The sequence below is a fragment of the Citrus sinensis genome, chromosome 3 (genome assembly GCF_022201045.2).
Source record: "Citrus sinensis cultivar Valencia sweet orange chromosome 3, DVS_A1.0, whole genome shotgun sequence".
NCBI classification, from domain to species: Eukaryota; Viridiplantae; Streptophyta; class Magnoliopsida; order Sapindales; family Rutaceae; genus Citrus; species Citrus sinensis.
Genome location: NC_068558.1, coordinates 22,310,811 through 22,332,384, shown reverse-complemented (window position 1 = coordinate 22,332,384; position 21,574 = coordinate 22,310,811). Strand labels below are relative to the sequence as shown.

General features: G+C 33.8%; 2 protein-coding genes across 2 annotated transcripts; one reads left to right on the top strand and one right to left on the bottom strand.

Moving 5' to 3' along the window:
• Positions 1-2,362: 2,362 nt before the first annotated feature.
• Positions 2,363-7,757, bottom strand: LOC102611084 (glutamate decarboxylase 5-like). Its single transcript, XM_006478039.4, has 6 exons — positions 7,525-7,757; positions 6,177-6,381; positions 5,778-5,978; positions 5,153-5,621; positions 3,471-3,523; positions 2,363-3,059 (listed from the first exon to the last, which is right to left on the bottom strand). Exons 1-6 carry the CDS (start codon positions 7,608-7,610, stop codon positions 2,577-2,579), a joined length of 1,497 nt encoding a protein of 498 aa, XP_006478102.2. The 5' UTR covers positions 7,611-7,757; the 3' UTR covers positions 2,363-2,576.
• A 1,924-nt stretch (positions 7,758-9,681) lies between these two features.
• Positions 9,682-14,207, top strand: LOC102621629 (uncharacterized). Its single transcript, XM_052438790.1, has 5 exons — positions 9,682-9,988; positions 10,768-13,083; positions 13,181-13,235; positions 13,422-13,765; positions 13,854-14,207. The coding sequence occupies exons 2-5, from the start codon at positions 10,768-10,770 to the stop codon at positions 13,857-13,859; spliced, it is 2,721 nt and encodes a 906-aa protein (XP_052294750.1). The 5' UTR covers positions 9,682-9,988; the 3' UTR covers positions 13,860-14,207.
• The last annotated feature ends 7,367 nt before the right edge of the window (positions 14,208-21,574 follow it).

Sequence of the window (21,574 nt, the reverse complement as noted above, 5' to 3'; positions counted from 1 at the left end):
TATTTTGCAAAAATGAAATATATGGTCTTGGTGGTGCAAGTTCTTTTTTTCGAGTGCCAGGGGACTGTTGTAGCTTCATACGAGTGTTTATCCTTGGGGAATAAAAAGGATTTGTGACAACAATCTCCGCATTTTTTAGCTAGTTAGTCTACAAATTATCATTAGGAGTAATATTATCTTTACACAGTTAATTAATGTTCAACGTAAAAGCTAACTGACGGTGGAGATTATTTTATAAATAAACGGATTCTCGCCATCTACTTACAACAACAAGCCTAATCCTCATAAGAGATTTTTTAAAATTAACCATTTTTAGAGAGAGAACTGATCTTCCCCATCGGTTTCTTTGTCATCTTTCTTTTCAAAATCTCAATATCCTCTTCATTTCATTCCTGCAAGACTTCAACTTTCTTCTCGTTTGACTCAATGGCGATTGACCCATTTGAGTTTTTAACGATCGGAACCGAACCGTGGGGGTTAAAGATCAGTTCTTTTGCGGCTTTTGAGGCTTCCTTTTAAAGTTTGGATCTGGATGGGAGGGGTTTCAACGATTGGGCCGTGACCGACGCGAGTGTGACTGCCGGTGAGTTGAGAGGGGTCGAAGGGACCGATGAAGAGGCAAAGGGAGAGCCACAGGAGAAGGGATTAGAAGGGCTTGCTGCTTTCGAAGAAGAAGAAAGCGAGAAAAATGAGAAACGAAGAGACTGTAAAGGTGATTAAGTGAGATAGTTTTGTGAGTTTTTGATGGATGTTGATGCCTGCACGGATTCTGGAGATCCTGTTCCAGCTCTTCTCTTCAATTGCCGGTGAAGAAAAAAGTGAGATCTTTTTCCAACATTTCTCTCTAGTTGCCTGTGAAGAAAACTTTTTTCTAATCAGATGGATCAAAGATCACCTTATTGATTTAATAAAATCAGATGGATCATGAACTCATCGTTTTTTTATGCTCTCAATATTAATAAAATTACAAAGGTTGTGATAAACAAAGAAAAATTACGGCAGCATCAGCAAGAAATAGTGACAAAATGGAAATTAGTGTGAATGTGCAATCATCTGATTGTTTTATTCCTTTTTTCCCCTTAATTTAAGTTGTACTAAAATGAATTATGGAAAAGTGGAAATCCCAAATCTTTTGGTTTGAATCAGATGGTGAAAGAATCCAGTGGGGAAGATCAGTTCTCTCTTTAAACGCAGCTTTACTTTTTCAATATTAAATATTATAGAAGTCTGCATGTGGGCCCCTATGTGGGAATCGATATTTGAAACAAAAATATAAACTGCCGTTGGATTTGATCCGACGGCTACAAATTATCTCCCGGATTAAAATACCAATCCAGGATACTGGATTGGAAAACTACTCGTATATGTATATATGGTAAATGGAAACGGCGGTGTTCAAAATTGAAAATTAAAATCAGTCTTTACAAACCTCCCATTTTTTCACGTGCGTCGTTGAATTAGGTTGACCGCAGGCTTGCGTTGGACTTGATCGTCGTCATCCGCCTACTCTGGTTAGCAGCGGCATTCTCCCATTGCCTTCAAAAGAAGGACAGCTCAATTAAAATTTAGCCAGTGCTATGAACATGGATGGATTGTTTGCACTAGATTCTCAGTTTTGCTTGCGCATGATGGCGAGGCCAAGCCGTATAAAGGCGAGCAACTGCCTCCGCTCTTGGCCTTCGTGAAGTGGCTGCCTTCTCCGAGTCGATCACTGATTGGTCTTGAACATGCAAAGGTTCGTTCTATTCCAATCTATTTTGTCACTCCGCCCAGCCTTGGACAGCTGGAACGGATACGAGTACTTGCTTTCAAGCGCTTTCGCTTTGCCTCACTACAGCGAGGGGGTTCTATGAGAGTTGCGGTCCAATGATTTTCGGCTTCTACTGAAAAATTTCTTTAGACCAACAGATAGTACTGGAATTTTGAAGGTACTGGAGTTGTTTTTTAAACATGACCCACCTTGGCCAGTGGGCTCGTAGACGAGCCATTGCCAATCCATGCAGTCAAGCCTGAGTGCATGCGATTGTGTCTCAACATGTTAGGACTCGATTTTCCTTCTAATAGAATTAGATAAGGGTCTATTTTTATCCTCATCATTTGGATAAATTAGATATCCCTCCCTCCAGGATTAATATCAGCGTATCAAAAAAAACATAAAAAACGTCACCCACCTTGAATTTGACTTCTTGCTTTTACTGTAAAGGTCTAACCAATTTATCATTAGGGAATATCCCATTCAATATCGTAGAATCAAACAAAGCATAATACTATTAGAAATAATCTAATATATGTAAACCATTTTGACCTACAAAACTTGCGTTATTGCTTTTTTGCCAGTGGAATAATACGTAATAAAAGAGGATGACAATAATTAATTTATTGAAAGACAACGTAATAAGCAATAAGCATATACCTCTATTTGCCACTTCACAAGCGTGCAAGAAAACATAAATAGGCTTCAACAATCACATAAAGTAAACACACCTTCAAGTACGAATATACAGAAAACAGGAAGAAGCAATAGCTTTAATATTCAAACAAGCATACAAATCTTGTCTCATCTTATGTTTGGAACCTCAGCATGCTCCAGCTCTCCGGCCTTTCACGAACCTCTTCCAGTGCCTGGTGACTTCCTCCTGAGTCTCCCTCACACTCTTCTTAAGTGGCTTATCACCCTGAGTTTCGTTGACCATGGGTATGACATGGGCAGTTTTTGTGGATACACGACTTGGAAGCGATTCAATTTCCTTCAAAACTTCCTCGATGTGTGAGATGAGTCTTTCCACCAAGCTACGGCTGAAATCCTCCCTGACAACCACCCGAAGAACCGCCACATTTTCAGCATTAGCAGGCATTGTATAGGCCGGAACTATCCACCCAAACTTTCTCAAACCCTCGGATATCTCAAACACGGTGTGTGCGCTGCTGTCCTTCAAAGAAAAGGCTACTAAGGGTACGCCAACATCCTTGGAGAGAATTTCAAAGCGCCCTGTTTTCTCTAATCCTTCTCTTAGCGCTCTAGCATTCCCCATGCAATTTTCCATAATGTTCTTGTAACCCTAGTTTACAGGACAAGAAAAGGACATACCTTGAGACTTGAAATAAAAGTAAAGGTAATTTCCTGGACAAATGCAGGCCAAATTGTACATTTTATTGAATATATGAGCAGTCAGAATCATTTCAAATCTAGCAAACACTAGTCAGTTTAATATCCAAAAAACATGAGACAACAAGAAAATTGATCCAATCACAACTGATCGATTTTGGTGCATCAGTTCTCAACCTCATTTTGTCAATGTCTACTGGTAACAAACTAACTTTAACTGATGAACTTTAACAATATGCCATATGAACACTTACAAATTAACAGGATTTCATAGTACATGCAAAGTGTCATAAAAGTAGGAGGAATGTATCACAAAGAAACTTGAGAGTTTTTTATGATCAACACAACAAAAGGATGGAATTACCTCAAAGCCAAGCCGTATAAACTGATAATATTGAGCAATTATTTGACTGGAGCCTGCCAAATAGGAATAATTGTCAATTACAAAAATACAACTACAATGGTCGCAAAAATATCAAATTTACAAGTCATCTTCCATTCAATGGAACAACACAATGTTCTTGTAACAGATTACTTGACAGAAGCTCTTGCAAAACAATATAGGCCCATGGGTGTGTCTTAGCTCAAACGAAAAACAGTAAGACCTCTAGAAGGTAGAGATTGAGAATTTAGAGATTTTTTTAAAAGCAAAAGACAAATAGCCTTCAAAGCAAACAATAAATAATACAATAAATTTTTAAAAAAGGCAAGTTTTGAGGCTAAAGTCTAGCAATTGATAAACAGTGAGAATATAGTTAATGACATAATGACTCTTGATGACATTAGTTTTGGCATCACTTCTTATGAATTCTTAAAGCTCTAATTTGAATTTTCCATTGAAAAACTCTTCAAACTTCCATCCATTTTTTTCAGTAAGTTATCCTTAGTATCTGCCCAATCCTACAACTATTAACAACCAATACTGGGGAAATGTCATCAAACTATTTGAATTTTCCATTGAAAAACTCTTCTAACTTCCCATCCATTTTTTTCAGTAAGTTATCCTTAGTAAGTATCTGCCCAATCCTACAACTATAACAACCAATACAGGGGAAATGTCATCAAACTCTAAAGCAGCCACCAAAACAGAACGTAAACTTAACCCCCAAGTCCTAAATCTTAAAACTTTAACCCTAAAAAGATTCACCGTCCTCTATGATTAGCACAAACAGGAGAAATAACACCCTAATGAAATGCTTGAAAACACAAAAGTTTACAAGATTATGGGTAAATGTACACTAACGAGCTTTTATTCTGGTTTAGGTAAGATATACTTAAAAAGTATGACTTTAAAGTTTGATATAGTTTAAAATTTAAAGTTTAGCTGTAAGAATAGCCTTGAATTGTGTGTTTAAAACTTTAAAATCATACTTAAAACTTACTTTCCTTCCTAAACCTTAACAAATGGCCTTGCCCCCGAGCACGTGCCCCTTACCTTCAATCATTTTGTCTGTTCCAGCTTTTTAGCTGGGGATTAGTGGCTGCGTTTGCAAGGCTATGTTACCGCATAAATGTGATACCACTCATAGTGGTGGCAGGTTTGAGCTTTCATTTTAATATTGAGGTGGCTGCATGATTTAGGGTGTGTGGATTCCCACTTCTTTATGCATGCATACACATCTAATCTGCAATAATTTATAACTAAAGCATCTAAAAAGAATTTAAAATCATTGTCTGATAAAGACGAACAAGAAGTTAAATAAATTGCGTGTGCTCAACTTAAAACATATTTTAGCGTTATATAGTCAAAAACCATATCTTTATTATATACATGCCTTTATGAAAAGATTACACAAATAAAAAAGCTTGTGAAAATCACCAATTGATCTGTATGCCATGGAAATTCTAGAAACAAGATGCAATATCTCCATAAGTGCTTCACATATTAGAAAATAAAATCCGAGTTATCTAGTAGCAAAATTATCCTTTAAACATACTGTTATATTTATAATGATGAGAAAGCGTAAACTTATGCACACGCGTGGATGGAGAAATGCTTAGTTGATATATGAAATGAACATATGCGCAGATATGTATGTGTATTACCTTTTGAGAAGTTGAGGGTGAAAGTCGGTTGATCAGATCCAAGGTAGTTGATGTGAAAGACAAGTTCATCCGGCAAGTCATCTTTGGTCCTCCAGACAACCCAGCCAACACCTGCATATACAAGGCCGTACTTGTGACCACTGACATTAATGCTCTTCACCAGTGGCAAACGGAAATCCCATTCAAGGTCTGGATAGAGAAAAGGAGCAATAAATCCGCCGCTAGCAGCATCAACATGAATGGGGGTGTCCCAACCGGTCTCCTCATTCTTTTTGGTGAGGAGGTCATGAAGAAGCTTAACATCCTCAAATTCTCCCGTCAAGGTTGATCCCAGAATGGCTGCAACACAAATGGTGTTCTCATCTACCAACTCAACAGCTTTCACAGGATTCATCACATAATATCCCTGTTCCAGTTTCACCTCCTTCAGCTCAACCTCAAAGTACCTCGCAAATTTCTCCCAGCATACCTGCATAAGCCATGTGAAACATTAAGCTCAACAATAAAATCTCGTTGTTACAAAACAACAGCCGTAGTTCATGCAAGACATTGCTAACACCACAAATGCACAAAACCAAATTTAATTTATAAAAAATTGTGTGCTTGGCAACAATCTAAAATTCACCTGCACATTAGCTCCAGTGACTATATTGGGCTTATCATAGGGTTTGCCTTGCTCTTTTCTCTTCTGCTGCCACTTCCTTTTAAAAGCCAAGCCAGCAAGCATTATTGCCTCTGATGAACCTACAGTCCCCACGCCCACTGCAGTCTTGTCATCCGCAACTGGAGTATTAAATAGGTGGGCAATCATATTCACACACCGATTCTGCAGAATCAGTTAAAACAATTACTTTATGGTTAAAAAAAAAGAAAAAGGAATACGTCCCCAAATACTCAGGATATAAATCGATGCTGTTCGATCAGTATAATACATTGTCCAATTATTTGACAATGCTTAATAAAAAAACCAAGAAATGATTCAGCTGCAATATCTTTACACAAAGGGCCATTGACTCAGAGATACCTGGAGCTCTGTGGTTACAGGGTATTCATCCATGTCAACATAGTTTTTATTAATCGAAGCCATGACAAGCTTATCACACTCGGGCTCCATCCAAGTGGTCACAAAAGATGCCAAGTTCAGCCTTGGATTTCCATCTAACATCAGCTCATCATTTATTACCTGATAGGCTGCCTCCTTTGGCATTGAATTATCTGGCATCTTGAATCTACATCAACATTCACACCCCATAAGATCTAATTGAAAATAAAATAAGTCCTTTTTAATTTTCACTTTTCTCATAACTTTCAAGTTTCAGTTTTGGTTTGCAACTTTTGTAAGTTTGAAACTACAAGGGGAAATAAATTGTAAGAATGTAACAAGGCACTTGTTCATTAATGTAAAAAGAACCAAAAAAAAAAAGGTACAAATTTCTCCTTTTCTCAAGTTCCTTTTTACTTATAATAGGTTTGGTGACAAAAAATCAAAATTTACATCACCCCAGTGAAATATTTTATCATTTCATTAATCTGACTCGATCAGCAAGTAAAATGGCAAATATGAGTTTACAAAAGAGAAAGGTTAATAACTAAGAAACTAGTCAATTAGAGCAATGGAATCGATCACAGTTGCATATTACAAATTCATTCAGCACATGTGTAGGTCATACTCTTGATCTCTTAAAGGATAGCTAAAAATTTTAAAATATGAAATAAATCAGATCAAGATCTCTCTTATTATTCACTAATTAAAACGTATATATAGTGTTTTCATCTAAAAGCTACTCTGATGACTGAACCTACTCATTGTCAAGCCGAAGCTAGAATCTCAGGGATCAAGATCCTCATGATCTGATCTGCTCAGTCCAAGAGGATCATCCAAATTGACTTAGATATATACTAAAGTTCTTCAAGATCTATGGGATAATTGAATAAATTATAAGTTCTAATACAATTTTTTTTTTAAAAAAAAAGAAAAATATAAAATTAATTTTTGAACCAAGGTCAGTACTCAGTATTAACGTTAAGTTGAGTTTTGACTGGGAGGTTAACTGTTTCCATTATTTATAAAACAATCTTTAATGATCTAACCAAATTCACATCTCACCAAACTCTTCCTAGAGCCATATATATATATATTATTCTTTGAATAAAACATTTAAAAAGTTAGTATCCTACAAATAAAAAGAATAATAATCTGAGAGCTATATTTATTATTATCTTTTGACAAAAAAGAAAAAGACACAGAGAGAAGGAAAGCAGAAAATGAATATCCATTTTATATCTGTTAAACATGCAAATTATTAAGAAATCGGATAATATAAAAAAAAAAAAAAAAAAGAGAGAAGAAGTGTTTGTTAATAAGTAGATACCTGGGAATAGCAGCACGGACATATCTTGAAGCAAATGTGGAGCTCAAAATCTCCCTGGAGTCTGTTTCTGTTGTTGAAATCACCATTTTTGATTTTGTTTTTTGCAGAGAAGAGAGGCTCTTGAGTCTGAGAGAAATGAATAGAAATTGTTGAGACACAAAGGAAAGAGAGCGATTGAGAGTGAGTGAGTTTTGACTTTTGATGACAACTTCGCTTTTCACTCTTCGGAGGGAAGTGGAGGTGGCCTCTGCATTAATAATTAATTATCTTGGACGATTTCCCAAGTTAAGCGGCAGTCACGTAAATTCAGGACACGTAATGCAAAGTTGCGTATTACGCCTCAGTTTTTAATTATAATTAAAAAATAAAATCGCGCATATTATTTTTTAAAAATAATTTAATATTATTATTTTTTTAATAAAAATATAAATTAATTTTTTTTTAATATGAGGCAGTCTTATAAAAAATAAAAAAATTTATTAGTTAGCAATATAAATAAATAAGCATCGTAAGATAAAAAATAAAATGAGAGAATATATTATAGATTAATTTTATTCATTTCAATTTTGTACAATTCAATTATGTGTGTACAAAATAAAAAGATGAACTCTCATTTTATAGTTACATAATTATTCTATAAAATTAATGAAAAATTATGGATCATAATTCCTTATGAGATAGTGGGAGTTATGGGGAAGTTAAAGGTTGCTAATGGGAGATAGTGAGGAGACTAAGCGATATATGTTATGACATCTATATTTATTTTAATAAATTCATAACACTCCTCCTTGAATGTTCATTACAAAAAATATACCTCATTAAAATCTTTACATAATTAATTATGAGAAGATAAAAAGTCAAATTTAAAAGAAAATTTTTCTATTTATTAGATAATATAGAATATACAAAGATGAGAAATAGTGATGTCACATCACCTCCTCAAGTCCCAACTTTATATATATATATAGATATAGATTATTTGAGGGGTGTTGTTAAGTTATATTATTATTTTTTTCAAATCACTCAATTTCTAATTATTACATTGGATCTTGATTAATTTAGATTCGGAGTATAGCCATAGTTAAAGTTCTTTATCCATCCTAAATGATGTATTTAGTGATAATTAAATCCGAAAATTCTTTCCACTTATCTTACTTACGTCGCCAATTGGGCCATAACTATTTAATTGTTAAGTTATATTATAATGTAACTTACCTTAACTCAAAAATTATAATTAATGACCTAAAAATAACTTAATTAATTCTATTTTTAAGTCATTAATTATACATTTTGGGTTGACGTAACTTAGCAAGTATATAAGCTTAAATGTAAAGCATCGTTACTTGCCAATGTGGGCATGCATGGGCCCCGCATTTCCTTTTCCTCAATATTCTTTTCTTCAATAATAATCAATCTAGTTGATGATGTCCTTCGGTGGGTCATCCTTGGACCCCAAAACTTGAATAACCGGTAAAATTAAAATAAATTATTTATTTAAATTATAAGAATTAAAATTAAAATAAAATATATTTATTTTATCTTATAAATTAAAAAAACTTTTATTAATTATTAAAAATTATATGTTTGTTTAGTAACAAAAAAAGGAGTAGATATTTTTCTGTAAATATTATTGTCATTTTTATTATTATTACAAATATTATAATAATAAAAATAATTATTATTACAAATATTATAATAATAAAAATAATAATTATTATTACCATTGTTATTATATAATATAATAAAATAATGACAATTATCATTCTTATAAATTAATTATTACTATTATTAAAATTTTATTACCATAATTGTAATGGTAATGGTAATGGTAATAATAATATTATAAATATTCAATTTTATTATAATAATTATAATTAATAATCCATAATTAATACTATTAACAGCATTAACAATAACAATAATCATTGTAAAAGTTACTGTGTCATTACTATTAATGCTATTATTGTTGTTGTTATTATTATTATTACTATTATTTTTTCAATTGTAAATATTCTTATAATTATTAGGGTTATTTTTCGCCACCCCCCATATGTTTCGACAAATATTATCGTGCACCCACTTGTTTCAATAATGATCGCCGCGCACCCATTCCGTTAAGTTCTCCCGTTTAATTTAACAAGCTAAGGGTAAAATAGAGATTGTGTTATAAACAAATAATAAAAAATTAAGTAAAAGTAGTTGCACAGAAGAAAGAGAACAAGGAAGAGAATAGTGTTGTCATTTCAGAAAAACAGTTTCATCTCTGCAAAACGTAATCTGTACAAGCAAATATCGAAGCAAATATGGAGGGAAAATCTTGCGTGTTGGAGACAATTTCGCGCCAATTGCTTGATCTCTTACCTACCACATGTTCGTTTTTCAAGAAGCTTGAGGATTACACAGCTTATTGGATTGTGAGAGCGGGATATACTGGGTTTTGCAGCTTCAGCCCGCACACATTGAGGTGAGGTTTTAAAGTTATTCATGTGGATTTTTTTGTTGGAGAATTACTCGATACATGTTAGATTACATGCATGCGAGTGATAATTATGTGGGATTTGATGAGGTTGGTCATGGGTTTTATCGGTTTTACGTGTTTCCTGTGTTGAAATTGTTCAGACATGCCTTGTTTGGTAATTTATGTCAATAATGTACAGATTGATTGCTTCCATCTTATATCTTAATAATTGATTCTTCATATTAGTTTAATGGTGAGTATTTAATTTTTTAAATGCCCAAGTAGTATTGATTACTTGACATGAGCATATACTTGTTCTGGACATGCCTGTTGTAGACATTAAAGTCATGGTTTGCAGACTCCAGTGGATCCAAACTATATTTATTAGATAATGATACATTAAGTTTATACATTAATTTTTTTTCCCTATTTCGTACTCCATCTGTATATTATAATTGAATCTTTGGCTATTATCCTTTGCCTGCAACCCCAGCTCGTTGATTAAAGAACGTAAAGTTCATCTCCATTTACTTAGTTTTTTAATTTAATTCCATAGATGTTGAGGTGAAATTTTGATTAAAGAAAATTGTCAATTAGTGCGGCATGTCAATGATTCTTTCTGTTGTTAATAACATCAGGTTATATAAATTTTCACATTAATATAGTTTATTTAGTGTTTATGCCTTGTTCTGTTATACAGCATGTGCATGGTTTTTTTTGCCAATATTAAAGAAATTTTTATATAGTTAGCCTTAGCCTTACATTATGCTCTTTTTTAATTGTAGATGGATAAGGATGACGAAAACCCCACAGCTATCAACCTCAATGTTCCTGTCAATGAAGCTCAAACCAGTGATATCCTGATGAAACTTGTACCACCTGACCAATTACATACCCAGCCAAGTCCTATTCACTCTAATGCATCCCTATACGAAGACTTTGTAAATACCTTTGAAAAATCACCAACTTCCCACCAAAGGAGTACTCCCTGTAACAGTAATGCCACACAACAAGTGCATATTGAAGAAGGTGATAATGAAGATTCTAATTTGAGGCTTTGTTTCCCTTCTGATCAGCAGCAACAGACTTTTAATAGTTATGACTCTGATGACAGTATGTACAACATGTTTGACAGTGACGATGAGTTTCAGCAAAATACAGAGCAACCTCAGTTACATGTCCAAGTTACTGATCCAAATATTGGTGAATCTGATGATGATGTTGATGATTGTTTGTTATCAGATTATGAGAGTGACAACAACGAATTTGGTCCATGTGCTGATGAAGATGGTGATAGAGTAATGGAAGTGATGGATGCTGAGGTGAAGGCCAATATGTATATTTCTAGTGATGAGCCTGTTGAGTTCTTTGTTGGGCAGTACTTCAGAAACTTCACTGAACTTGCAGTTGCCTTGAGGAAGTTTGCTGTATACGAGAGGTTTAAGACCAGGAAAGACAAGTTTGAGAGGACTAGGATTTCTGTTGGTTGCGAAGGGTATATGTGCCCTTGGTATTTACATGCAGGTAGAACTGTAATTCGAGAGACTTTCATGGTAAAGCGATATCATAATGTCCATACTTGTACAAGGCTATTGAAAAATCCAGAATGCACTGCTAAGTTCATAGCGGCAAAATTTCAGGAAACAATTCTTTCGCACCCTGAAACTAAAGTTGGTTTTATTATGAGTGAGTTGAACAGAATGTATGGAGTTAAGGTTGACAAGCAGAAGGTGTATCGAGCGAAGAAAATTGCTCTTGAAAGTGGTGGGGCAGACTTTGAATCAAGCTATAGGCTCATCAGATCGTATGCACAGATCATCCTCAACAAGATGCCAGATGCCTTGGCCATTGTGCATGTCATGAGATTGCATGGTAATCAAGTTAAGACACACTTTGATCGATGCATTATTTCATTTTCATCACTCAAAAAAGGCTTCAAAGAGGGCTGCAGACCTTTCATTGGCATTGACGGCTGCCATTTGAAAGGTCCATACAAGGGTATTCTTCTCTCAGCTGTTGCATTAGATGCAAATACTGGTATTTATCCGATTGCTGTTTGTGTGTGTAATGTTGAGAGCACAGATACATGGACTTGGTTTTTAGGACACTTGAAAGAGTATATGAAAGATTCAAGACAACTTACTTTCATGTGTGATAGGCAAAAGGGAATTCAAAATGCCTTAAGACTCGAGTATCCTAATGCACATGTTAGATTTTGTGCAAGACACCTTTTAGCAAACTTAAAGTCTAAGCATCCAAGATCTAACTTTAAATGTGGCTTTTGGGAAGCTGCTCGAGCTGCTAATCAGATTGATTTCGAAAGAGCAATGGAAAAAATCAAGAGTGTAGATGCTGGTGCGTATGAAACACTTAGAAAAGTACATCCAAGATTTTGGTCAAGACATGCATTTGACAAAACTTCCAAATCTGATCATTGCACTAATAACATGACAGAGTCATTCAATGCATGGCTTGGTGAGCAAAGAAAACTACCCCTGCTGACTTTGTTGGACTTCATTCGAAAAAAGATGATGAAGAGGATGATAACTAGAAAGAAGAAAGCTGAAGCTTGGCCATCTGAAATATCCAGGAGAGTGTATGAAAAGATGCAAAAAAACCTACAACTATCTAGAGGCTATGCTGTAGCTCCTGCAAGTGAGTGGTTGTATGAGGTTGAAAGCAAAGGGAGGACTTATATAGTTGATTTGGAACATCATTCATGTGACTGTGGTTTTTGGGACATCAGTGGGTACCCTTGTGTACATGCAATGCCTTGTATAGTATATAGTAGGAAAGACCAAGAACAATTTGTGAACCAGTGTTTCAAGAGAACAGCTTACCTGAAATCTTATGCTGGAATTATACAGCCAATTCCAGACAAAGTCAACTGGCCAGCAGTACCTGGGGATGAGATTTTGCCTCCTTTGGTGAAGAAACAGCCTGGAAGGCCAAAATTAAATCGAAGAAGGGAGCATGATGAGGTTCCTCCACAGAAAAGGAGATACAAGATGCAATGTAAGTGTTGTCATGAGTTTGGCCACAACAAGAGAGCTTGCCCAATTAACCCAGACAATGCCAACAAGAAGACAAGACACTTCCAGGTGAAATAAAGACTAAAACTTATATTTTTCATATTTTATAGATGCTAAAACTGCATGCTACAAATAGAATTAATTCTGTATTTTCCTTGTGAATTAGAACAATCTCAAAGCTTACAAAGAGGCGACTACAAAAGAAAGGGAATTTGAAATTGGTAATATGATAACTACTTTTAAATGTGAATGTAGAGTTATGTTTTTTATTCGTATGAGTTCTGATTGTTGGTAATACATGCATGTATATTTGAGTTTTGTTGGCTGGTTTTATATAACCAGTTTATGAATCTTCTTATAGAAGCAATGCATGGCTTGTAGTTACTTTTATCATGACTAACTTGCAGGACCACTGCAAAGGAACACATCTCAAGGCCATTACAATCCAACAACTACGGGAGTGACTAATCTATTTGAAAGTCATAATGCTGCAGTGACTAATCATCCACTGAATCGGCAACAGTCAGCAGTGTCTCAGAATTTTTGTCATAGTGTTCAGCCACTTAACCACTGTGGGGCTTCAATTTCTAATGTCAGAAGGCCTGAGTCACATGACAGCTGGATTGGAGTTCAAGGTAGAAGAATTATGCAGGGGAGCAGTGTCCAAGTAGGAGGAAAAGACATGGTTATTGGTAATGAACAGTCAAGGGCATTGGATAAGGGGAAAGCACCAGCTTTCCCACCATGGAGGGTATGTTATTTACGTTATAATTTAACATTATTTACAGTAAAATGTAAACAAGAAGCTAATACAAATTATTGTTATTTTTTTTATGCAGCTATGAATTAATTGGGTTGATGTCATTGGCAGCTGTTAGTAAGGTAAATGGTGGAAGTAAAAATGATGTTTGATGACACCTTCCACAATACCACGACAAACTCTAATTAGAAATAGTTATTTTGCAGTATTTTGATGCCTTTTTGAACCATAGGCTTATGAATGAGTGCAAGGACACTATTATATAGGTGTATTTGGAGTTTGTGGTATTTTGAAAGTTGTTGGGTATAGGAAAATCATAGACTTAACAGATATATCAACAATAGTTTTTTGCTTTTTTGTAAAGAATTTGTAGCAGTTGGTATTGTTTCCAAACTGTTATTGATGCTGTCAATGATTAATTAGATATTTCAAATATCAAGTGTTACAAAATGCATTCATATATATATTGGTGGTGATAACCTCTAAATGCATGATATTACAGGTCATGTGTTACCAAATGCATGAATTACAGTAGTGGTAGGATATGAAATCAGTTAATAAATATTACATGTCAATTGTTACCATCTGATTTCTAAATATTACATTTGCTGATGAACAATATAAGAAGTAGAAGGATGATAATCACGTTGACACATGTCTTTGTTGCCTTCAAAGTACTTTCTAAAGTATCAAATCTGCTATTTACTTCATCTCTTACCACTTGAGTTGTGTCCATGCCATTGTCGTCATCATCATGTGTTCCTAGAAATAAATCTCTTCTTGCAATAATCTCATTAGCTTCATTATCAGTTGGTGACCACCATCTGAAAAATCCACATCTGCTTGTTCTGCAATTGTAGAATAGCTTGTGTGGATTATCTGGAGTTTGCGAAATTTTGATTACTGCCCTGTACCCGCAATAACATCTCTTGTTGTAGAACTTTATAATACCACCATTTATGTCTTCCACATGTGGGACACCATGGGTGCTCGATGAAGAAGGATTCTGGTTTGTGTTTGATGCTTGGGGTTTGCCATGACTGTTGGATGTATTAGCTGAAGTAGGCATTGTTTGATAATGATTTTTGGCTGTAGTGGATGACTGGGGTGTGAATGATGAATTCTTCAGTCATGAAAACTAATTGCATGCATTATGAATCTATTTAACATGTTGAGGCAGAATAATTATCTCTTGTTGCCGTTGTGAGCATTTGGGCAAGCAATTGAAACTTGCAGGTTACCGTTATAAGACTTTTGGAGCATTATTTTTTAAGGATAAAATAGTAATTTTTCACTCGTAAATATGTTAAATTTTGTGGGTAATTTTGACTGTTGGCTGTAACAGTTTTTCAGACAATTTCCCAATTCAACGTGCACTTTGTCAGTGATTGATGCATTTTTTGTAATTTAATAATTTGAAATTCAAATTGTGGACAAAATCGTCTTTCACCAAAATAATTGTAACAACCGTTAAATTAAACGGGAGACTTAACGGAATGGGTGTGCGGCGATCATTATTGAAACAAGTGGGTGCACGGTAATATTTGTCGAAACATATGGGGGGTGGCGAAAAATAACCCTAATTATTAAATAAGGTAAAAGAATAAAATTTTGATTTTGAAGTAAATACGCCGCGAATGAGGGATGGATTGGGAATTTTCCGGACCTAAGAAACAAACACCCTGTCAAGTGTCAACATTAAATTGGAATTGTCATTTTGAAAATGGACGGCAATGCAGCCTATGAGGTACAGTCTAATTGGAAAGTGGGTCCATTGTCCACTTCGAGAAGAGTTCTGGTCCCGGTTGCAACAAAACCTTCCCCGCAACATACGTTCATGTCCTTATCTGCGTCGGCAAACTGAAATATACCCAACACGTGCGTCGTCTCACTATCCACCACGTGTCCACTTCTGCATCCTGAAAGGATTGATTGTCCCCACAGGCTACGGTGTAATTATGATGCTCTGTTATAGTTGTATCCAATCGTTGGATACACTTAGATTAATAGAATCCATTAATATCTAACAGTTAGATATAACTGTAATATGATATCACAATTGCACTACGGTTTCCTCACTTCAAATGCCTAAATAGAAAAATAATTAAATGAATGCTAATTTTTTGATTTAGTAATTTTTTAAAAATATATTAAAATTAAAAAAAAAAGTTTAAAGGAAATATTGGTATGCATTAATTCTCACTGATGCTAAAATTAATTTGGTTGGGGTGCGTTTAGGGCAGCAGTACTGTGGAAAGCATTTAATGAAATATGGATTAAGGTGATTAGTGAGATTCTAATTCGACCGTATGACAATTAAATATTACGAGGATCTTTTTATAAAATCGTAATTAATAAATAGAATGGTAGACGAATCTTGTAATGATTTAAAGCATTCCACGGCGTAATAATGCTATTGGTGGTGAATCCATCTCTTATCCAGCTGTTAACCCCACCACCTCATCTTATCAACAATCAAAGTCTATAAGAGAAATGTCACTAACGCATCTCTCTTATCCCTTTGGTTAATTAAGATAATTCTCATTACATTTAGTAGAAAGTTTTTTTTTCTTATTTTTAAAGGTAGAACGAGTGAGTAAAGTTCAAATTAATTGTTAATCTCTTAATTCTTTCAAGACTCGAATTTGAGCAGGGACAGAGAAAGTATACGGCTGAAGATTGGTGCCATGCATGAGAGAGAGTGAACAAATTTCCTCTAAACTCCACCCCCAAACTCGAGTGCTAATTAAATAAATCGACTTAAAATTAAACCACTCGACTAAGCTCCTGAAACTATATTTAGAAGAAATTGTCATCAAGTTCTTTAGTTTTCAAGTCCATCTCAACTTATTTACCCAAATCTAATTGTATTTTCATGAAAGCCTAAGTCTATTCAATCCATCTTATGGCTACAGGTGGTCATTTGTGTAACAATCATATATCTAAACAATATAATCAAAATAAAAATTTAGCAAATTTAAATTGACACCAAAACGACACAATTATTGTGTAAAGATAATTTTTAAATTTAAATTTAGAGTTCTAATGTCTAAATAGATGAATCTACTTGTGATTCCTACTTTCTTAATTAAATTTTACCATTTCAATTTAAAACACATTTTAAACAGATGACGTGATTTTGACGCACTTTACTACTTTAATAATTATATCAAATTAACGTTTTGATTCCTAGCAAGATTAACTAGGTCCTATTCATATTGAAAATAATAGGACCTGCCCATGTGAACTAAAAGTTTTATTATATTTTTGCTCAAGACGTCACAAATATAACTCAACAACTCAAGTTGCCACCTCGATTTATTATTATTTTCTGTTCAATATATATGTTCATGTATATTTATTAAGTTCCTTCATGGGGTATGCTTTTAATGATTTTTTCAAATTGTAGGTGCCATATTTTAAAGATACCACATTACACTGCATGTCCGCTCTTTTAGATAAAAAGAAACTATTTCACCAGAATTAACATTCAAGATAGGATTCCTCAGGAACTTATAAAAAATGACAAGAGGTGGAATTAGACTTACATTAATTCTAAAATCTATGGTCTAAAGAAACTACACTCAAAGTCATAACGATAAAGAAACATGCACATATAGAGTAAATATGTACGATTCCCCGCAACCAAATTTACATCCACATGTGTAGTAATGATGAGTGACACATGTCCTTAGATTGACACATATCCTTAGATTTAGGGTTCAAGGCAGAACTCTAATTTCACGTCACTCATCATTATAAATAGAGGTCCATCTCTAAAAAAAAAAGGGGTCTTTGGGCTTTGGGAAAACTCTTTTTCTTCTTCTTTTTTCTTTCTTTAACTTTAATAAAACACTAATTTGGGTGTTGGAGTGCCTTTTTCATATACCCACCTTGCCAAATTCAAGGTCAACTGATCGTTATAAATTCTCCGTAACCTTCAAATACATCTGAAGGAAAAAATCTAACATCTTCGATTAGCGCTATCTATGGGGAATTTATAAGTTGAAACCATTTTTTCTCACTAAAACCCATACAACTATTATTCCACAGTCATTTGTTTAGATCAGATTTGGTTACATATAGTTGTAAAAAAAGGCAAATACTCACATATGCCCGATTAAAAATGGATTTATATGTGAGGCCTAAATCTAAAATATGATTAAAAGGCAATCAAGCCAAAAATCCAAGCTAAAATAGAGGGCTCTCCTCCATATAAGTTGTTTGAGATAAAGGGCGAGAAAATGAAAAACTCATTTAATCAGTATAATACTTTAAACTTTGGGTTTCTAGCAAAACAACAATCAAGATGGTAAGAAGGGGTCAAAATAGTCTCTAAAACTAAGTCCAAGACCAATTTACCTTTTGTTTTATCTTCATCTTGTTTGCTGCAATTATGCTAATTTTCTAACAGATGCGTTGACTTATTTATGTTTTTGCAATTTTATTTATTTCCATATACTTTTTTATTTTTCCATGGGTGAGGTTAAGGAAAACCTAAGCACTCCCCTTATGAGATAGAATATATGAAGAAGGCTATTAAGCTGACGTGGATTAACATTAATCTACACTATAATCTAATAACTATAATTCCGCATCTGACATTTATATTAATGCAATTTACTTTTCGGTTCTCTGATGCTTGTTATCATGTTAAATGCTCCCTCTTATTTATTAAAAATCATGTTAACATCTTTTATTTTTAATTTTATTATGTCATTTCTAACTTTACTTGACTTATCAATGAGTGAGGCAACCAAAAGCACAAATATTCACCCTGATAGGCAATATACAAAAGGGTATCACGCAAATGTGGATTGATCTAACTTGTTTTGGATTTTAATACTTTATTAAATAAAAACATGATTTATATAAGTCTGCCATAAAAAGCTAATTTTTATTTAAAATTGGCCTATATTTAAGTGTTTATATTTGAAAAAGGCTGAAGAAATAAGGACGAGGGCATTTGCATTATGTACAGTTTCATTATTTACGCAAAAATATAAATATTGAACTATTTTTTCTTATTCTTTTTTCATTGATCGGAGGAGAATAGCAAGTTTTCCGTCTCCGATTACCTAATCATCAATTTAATGAAAGCACCCTTTTTTTTGCTCTATAACATTTTCCCAATACCATCTTTCCACGGATGGAATTTATAGACGTTCATTCAACTCCAATTCTTTAAATTTGGATCTAGTGCTAAATTGAGTTATATTAAACTCGCGTGCATTTATAAATTATAACAATGAATGCTTAGGATTTAATTATATGTTATTTTTTATTGAATAACTATCAATCACAATATTATAAAAAGCTCAACACAAAAATAAATTTCAATTCTTTACCAGGAAGCCATTAAATATATTACACACACACACACACACATATATATATATATATATATATATATTATTCTTTATCCAAAATAAAAATTCCTGGAATTTTGTTGGACTGCATATTGAAGATTATGCATGCATGTGGAGGAGATCCCATTTCATCAAGCAACCTAATCCAAATCTTCATTTCGTGGAGTGAAAGCCCCCTTTTGATGGATCTGCATGGGCATCAGCTGAAAATAGCTGATACTTGTAGTTTTGGTTGTTTTGAGTGGGAAAATATAAATACAATACTTGTTTGATTACGGTCACGATTTTGAGTGGGAAAAATATAAATACAATATTTGTATGATTACTTTCACAACTGAAGTATCTGGAGCATAGGGGAGTAAGAACATAACAAAATATAAAGGGCGTGTTGCGAATCCAATTGGCAAGTATCTAAACTATTCTCTATCTCATTTCTCAATTTTTAAATTGAATGTGATTAAAAATGCCGATGATTATTTATAGCCAATGAAACATATCAATTAATCTTACATTTAGCAACACACTCTTCGAATTTTAAAAGAAAAAGTGTTGTGTGCATAACAACTTGTGTGAATTGACTAGTATGATGCACAACTAATAATATGTTTCAATAGGTATGATACATTTACACCACAAATCATGTAGTTACTTTTAGAATTCATTTCCTAACGTCATTTGTGTGAAACACGTATTACTTTTTTATCAAGGGATAGATAGACATATCTTATTACACTCCTCCTTGTATATTCATCACTTGATGATAATTGTAATTCACCTTTGCTCAAGAAAAACCCTACAGGAGAAGAAGCCCTAAGCAAAAGGAGTACAATTCAACGAATCATAAAGTGGCGTTGAACATGCTTTGAAACTACTTGTTAAAAATCTTTGCTACTAAAACCTAGTGGAATCAAAACTTGCTCAAGGGAACAAAAGTATAGTGCACATGTGTCTAGGTTATTCGCACAATTTCTTCTTAGGAAAGATTGTGCTCCCCCAATTCAGTGCTACCCAATCAATACTTTTGATTGCTGCAAAATACTCTCTCTGATGTTATTACCCATCAGGGTGTTGAGTCATTTTTAAAATACCATGTGCCTTTTGGAGCCTCATTTGTAGCAGGACACTGGCAAAATAACCTTCCCCTTTTGAGGAACCTTTGAAGCAAGTAGTCTACCCTGCTTCGAGCATATTGTAGACCTTTCCTCAACTGCTCACAAAATTATCCCTAAAGAACAATGACCTAGCTAGGTACATTAGCTATTGACTTGGCTATATTTACTGCATCCATAGATGCATTTGCCATCTGCTGCATATAAGTTACCCTCTACACTGGATATGCAGAGAGGTGTGAGGATATAGGTGATATATACTTTATACTTCTTCAAAAAGATCATGCCTTACCCTAAGAGGTGTTTTTTCTCTCGTAATGAAGGAAAACTTATCTCATCAAAGTGATGGCCCTCAAAACATGCAGTAAACATATCACTTGTCAGGGTTTAAAAGACATGATAATTATTGATGAGTTAAAACCAACAAAAATAGCCATTGTTCTTTTCAGAACAAACATAATTTATGCTTAAAGTTTGTGGATCTACAACAAAATAAAAATATATTTGATTTCAAGACAAAAAACATATAAAAAAAAAATTAAATAGATAATCATTTAATTGATAAAGATACTTCCGTTGGCAATTCGATGATTGATACTCTAATCCTTTGTCTTCAATATTTTGTCTTCAGACTTTGCGGACAATGTTAGTTGAAGATAAACATAGAAATATTATAGCCATCCTTATTTTCTAATGTGGAAGTTACAATTTAATGGCAATCACAGAGTATACTTGTAAGCATAATTTATTAAATAAATAGATAAAGTAAAGCGTAGTTGTGCAAATAATGTGTCACGGATCAAATTGAGAAGTATGCATAATGTCCTTCATCTCATTTCTCAATCTCTAAATTGAATGTGATTATAAATTGTGATGACTATTTATGGCCAATGAAACATATTAATTGGTCATGCACTTAGTAACACATCCTTTGTATTTTAAGATGTTGCGTATATGACATCTCATGAATTGATTAGTGTGATGGACAACTCATAATATGTTTTAAGAGGTGTAACACAAACCATCAATTATGTAGCTACTTTTACATTTCACTTCCTAATGTCATTAATGTGAAACACACATTACTTTTATCAAAAGATCGATGAAAATATCTCATAACAAGGGGCTATTTGCACTTGTACTCCAAACACCTCTTTTTCTAAAATATCTACTTATTAAAACTAAAAGTTATTTTTTTTAATCTTATGAGATAAAATATTGCTCTTTTTTAAGATATGAGATCAAGTACAGAATTTGATGTGTTAGTTTTTCATCTATTCCGTTAAATAAACCATTATTTCATGCAATAGCAAATGGGATTG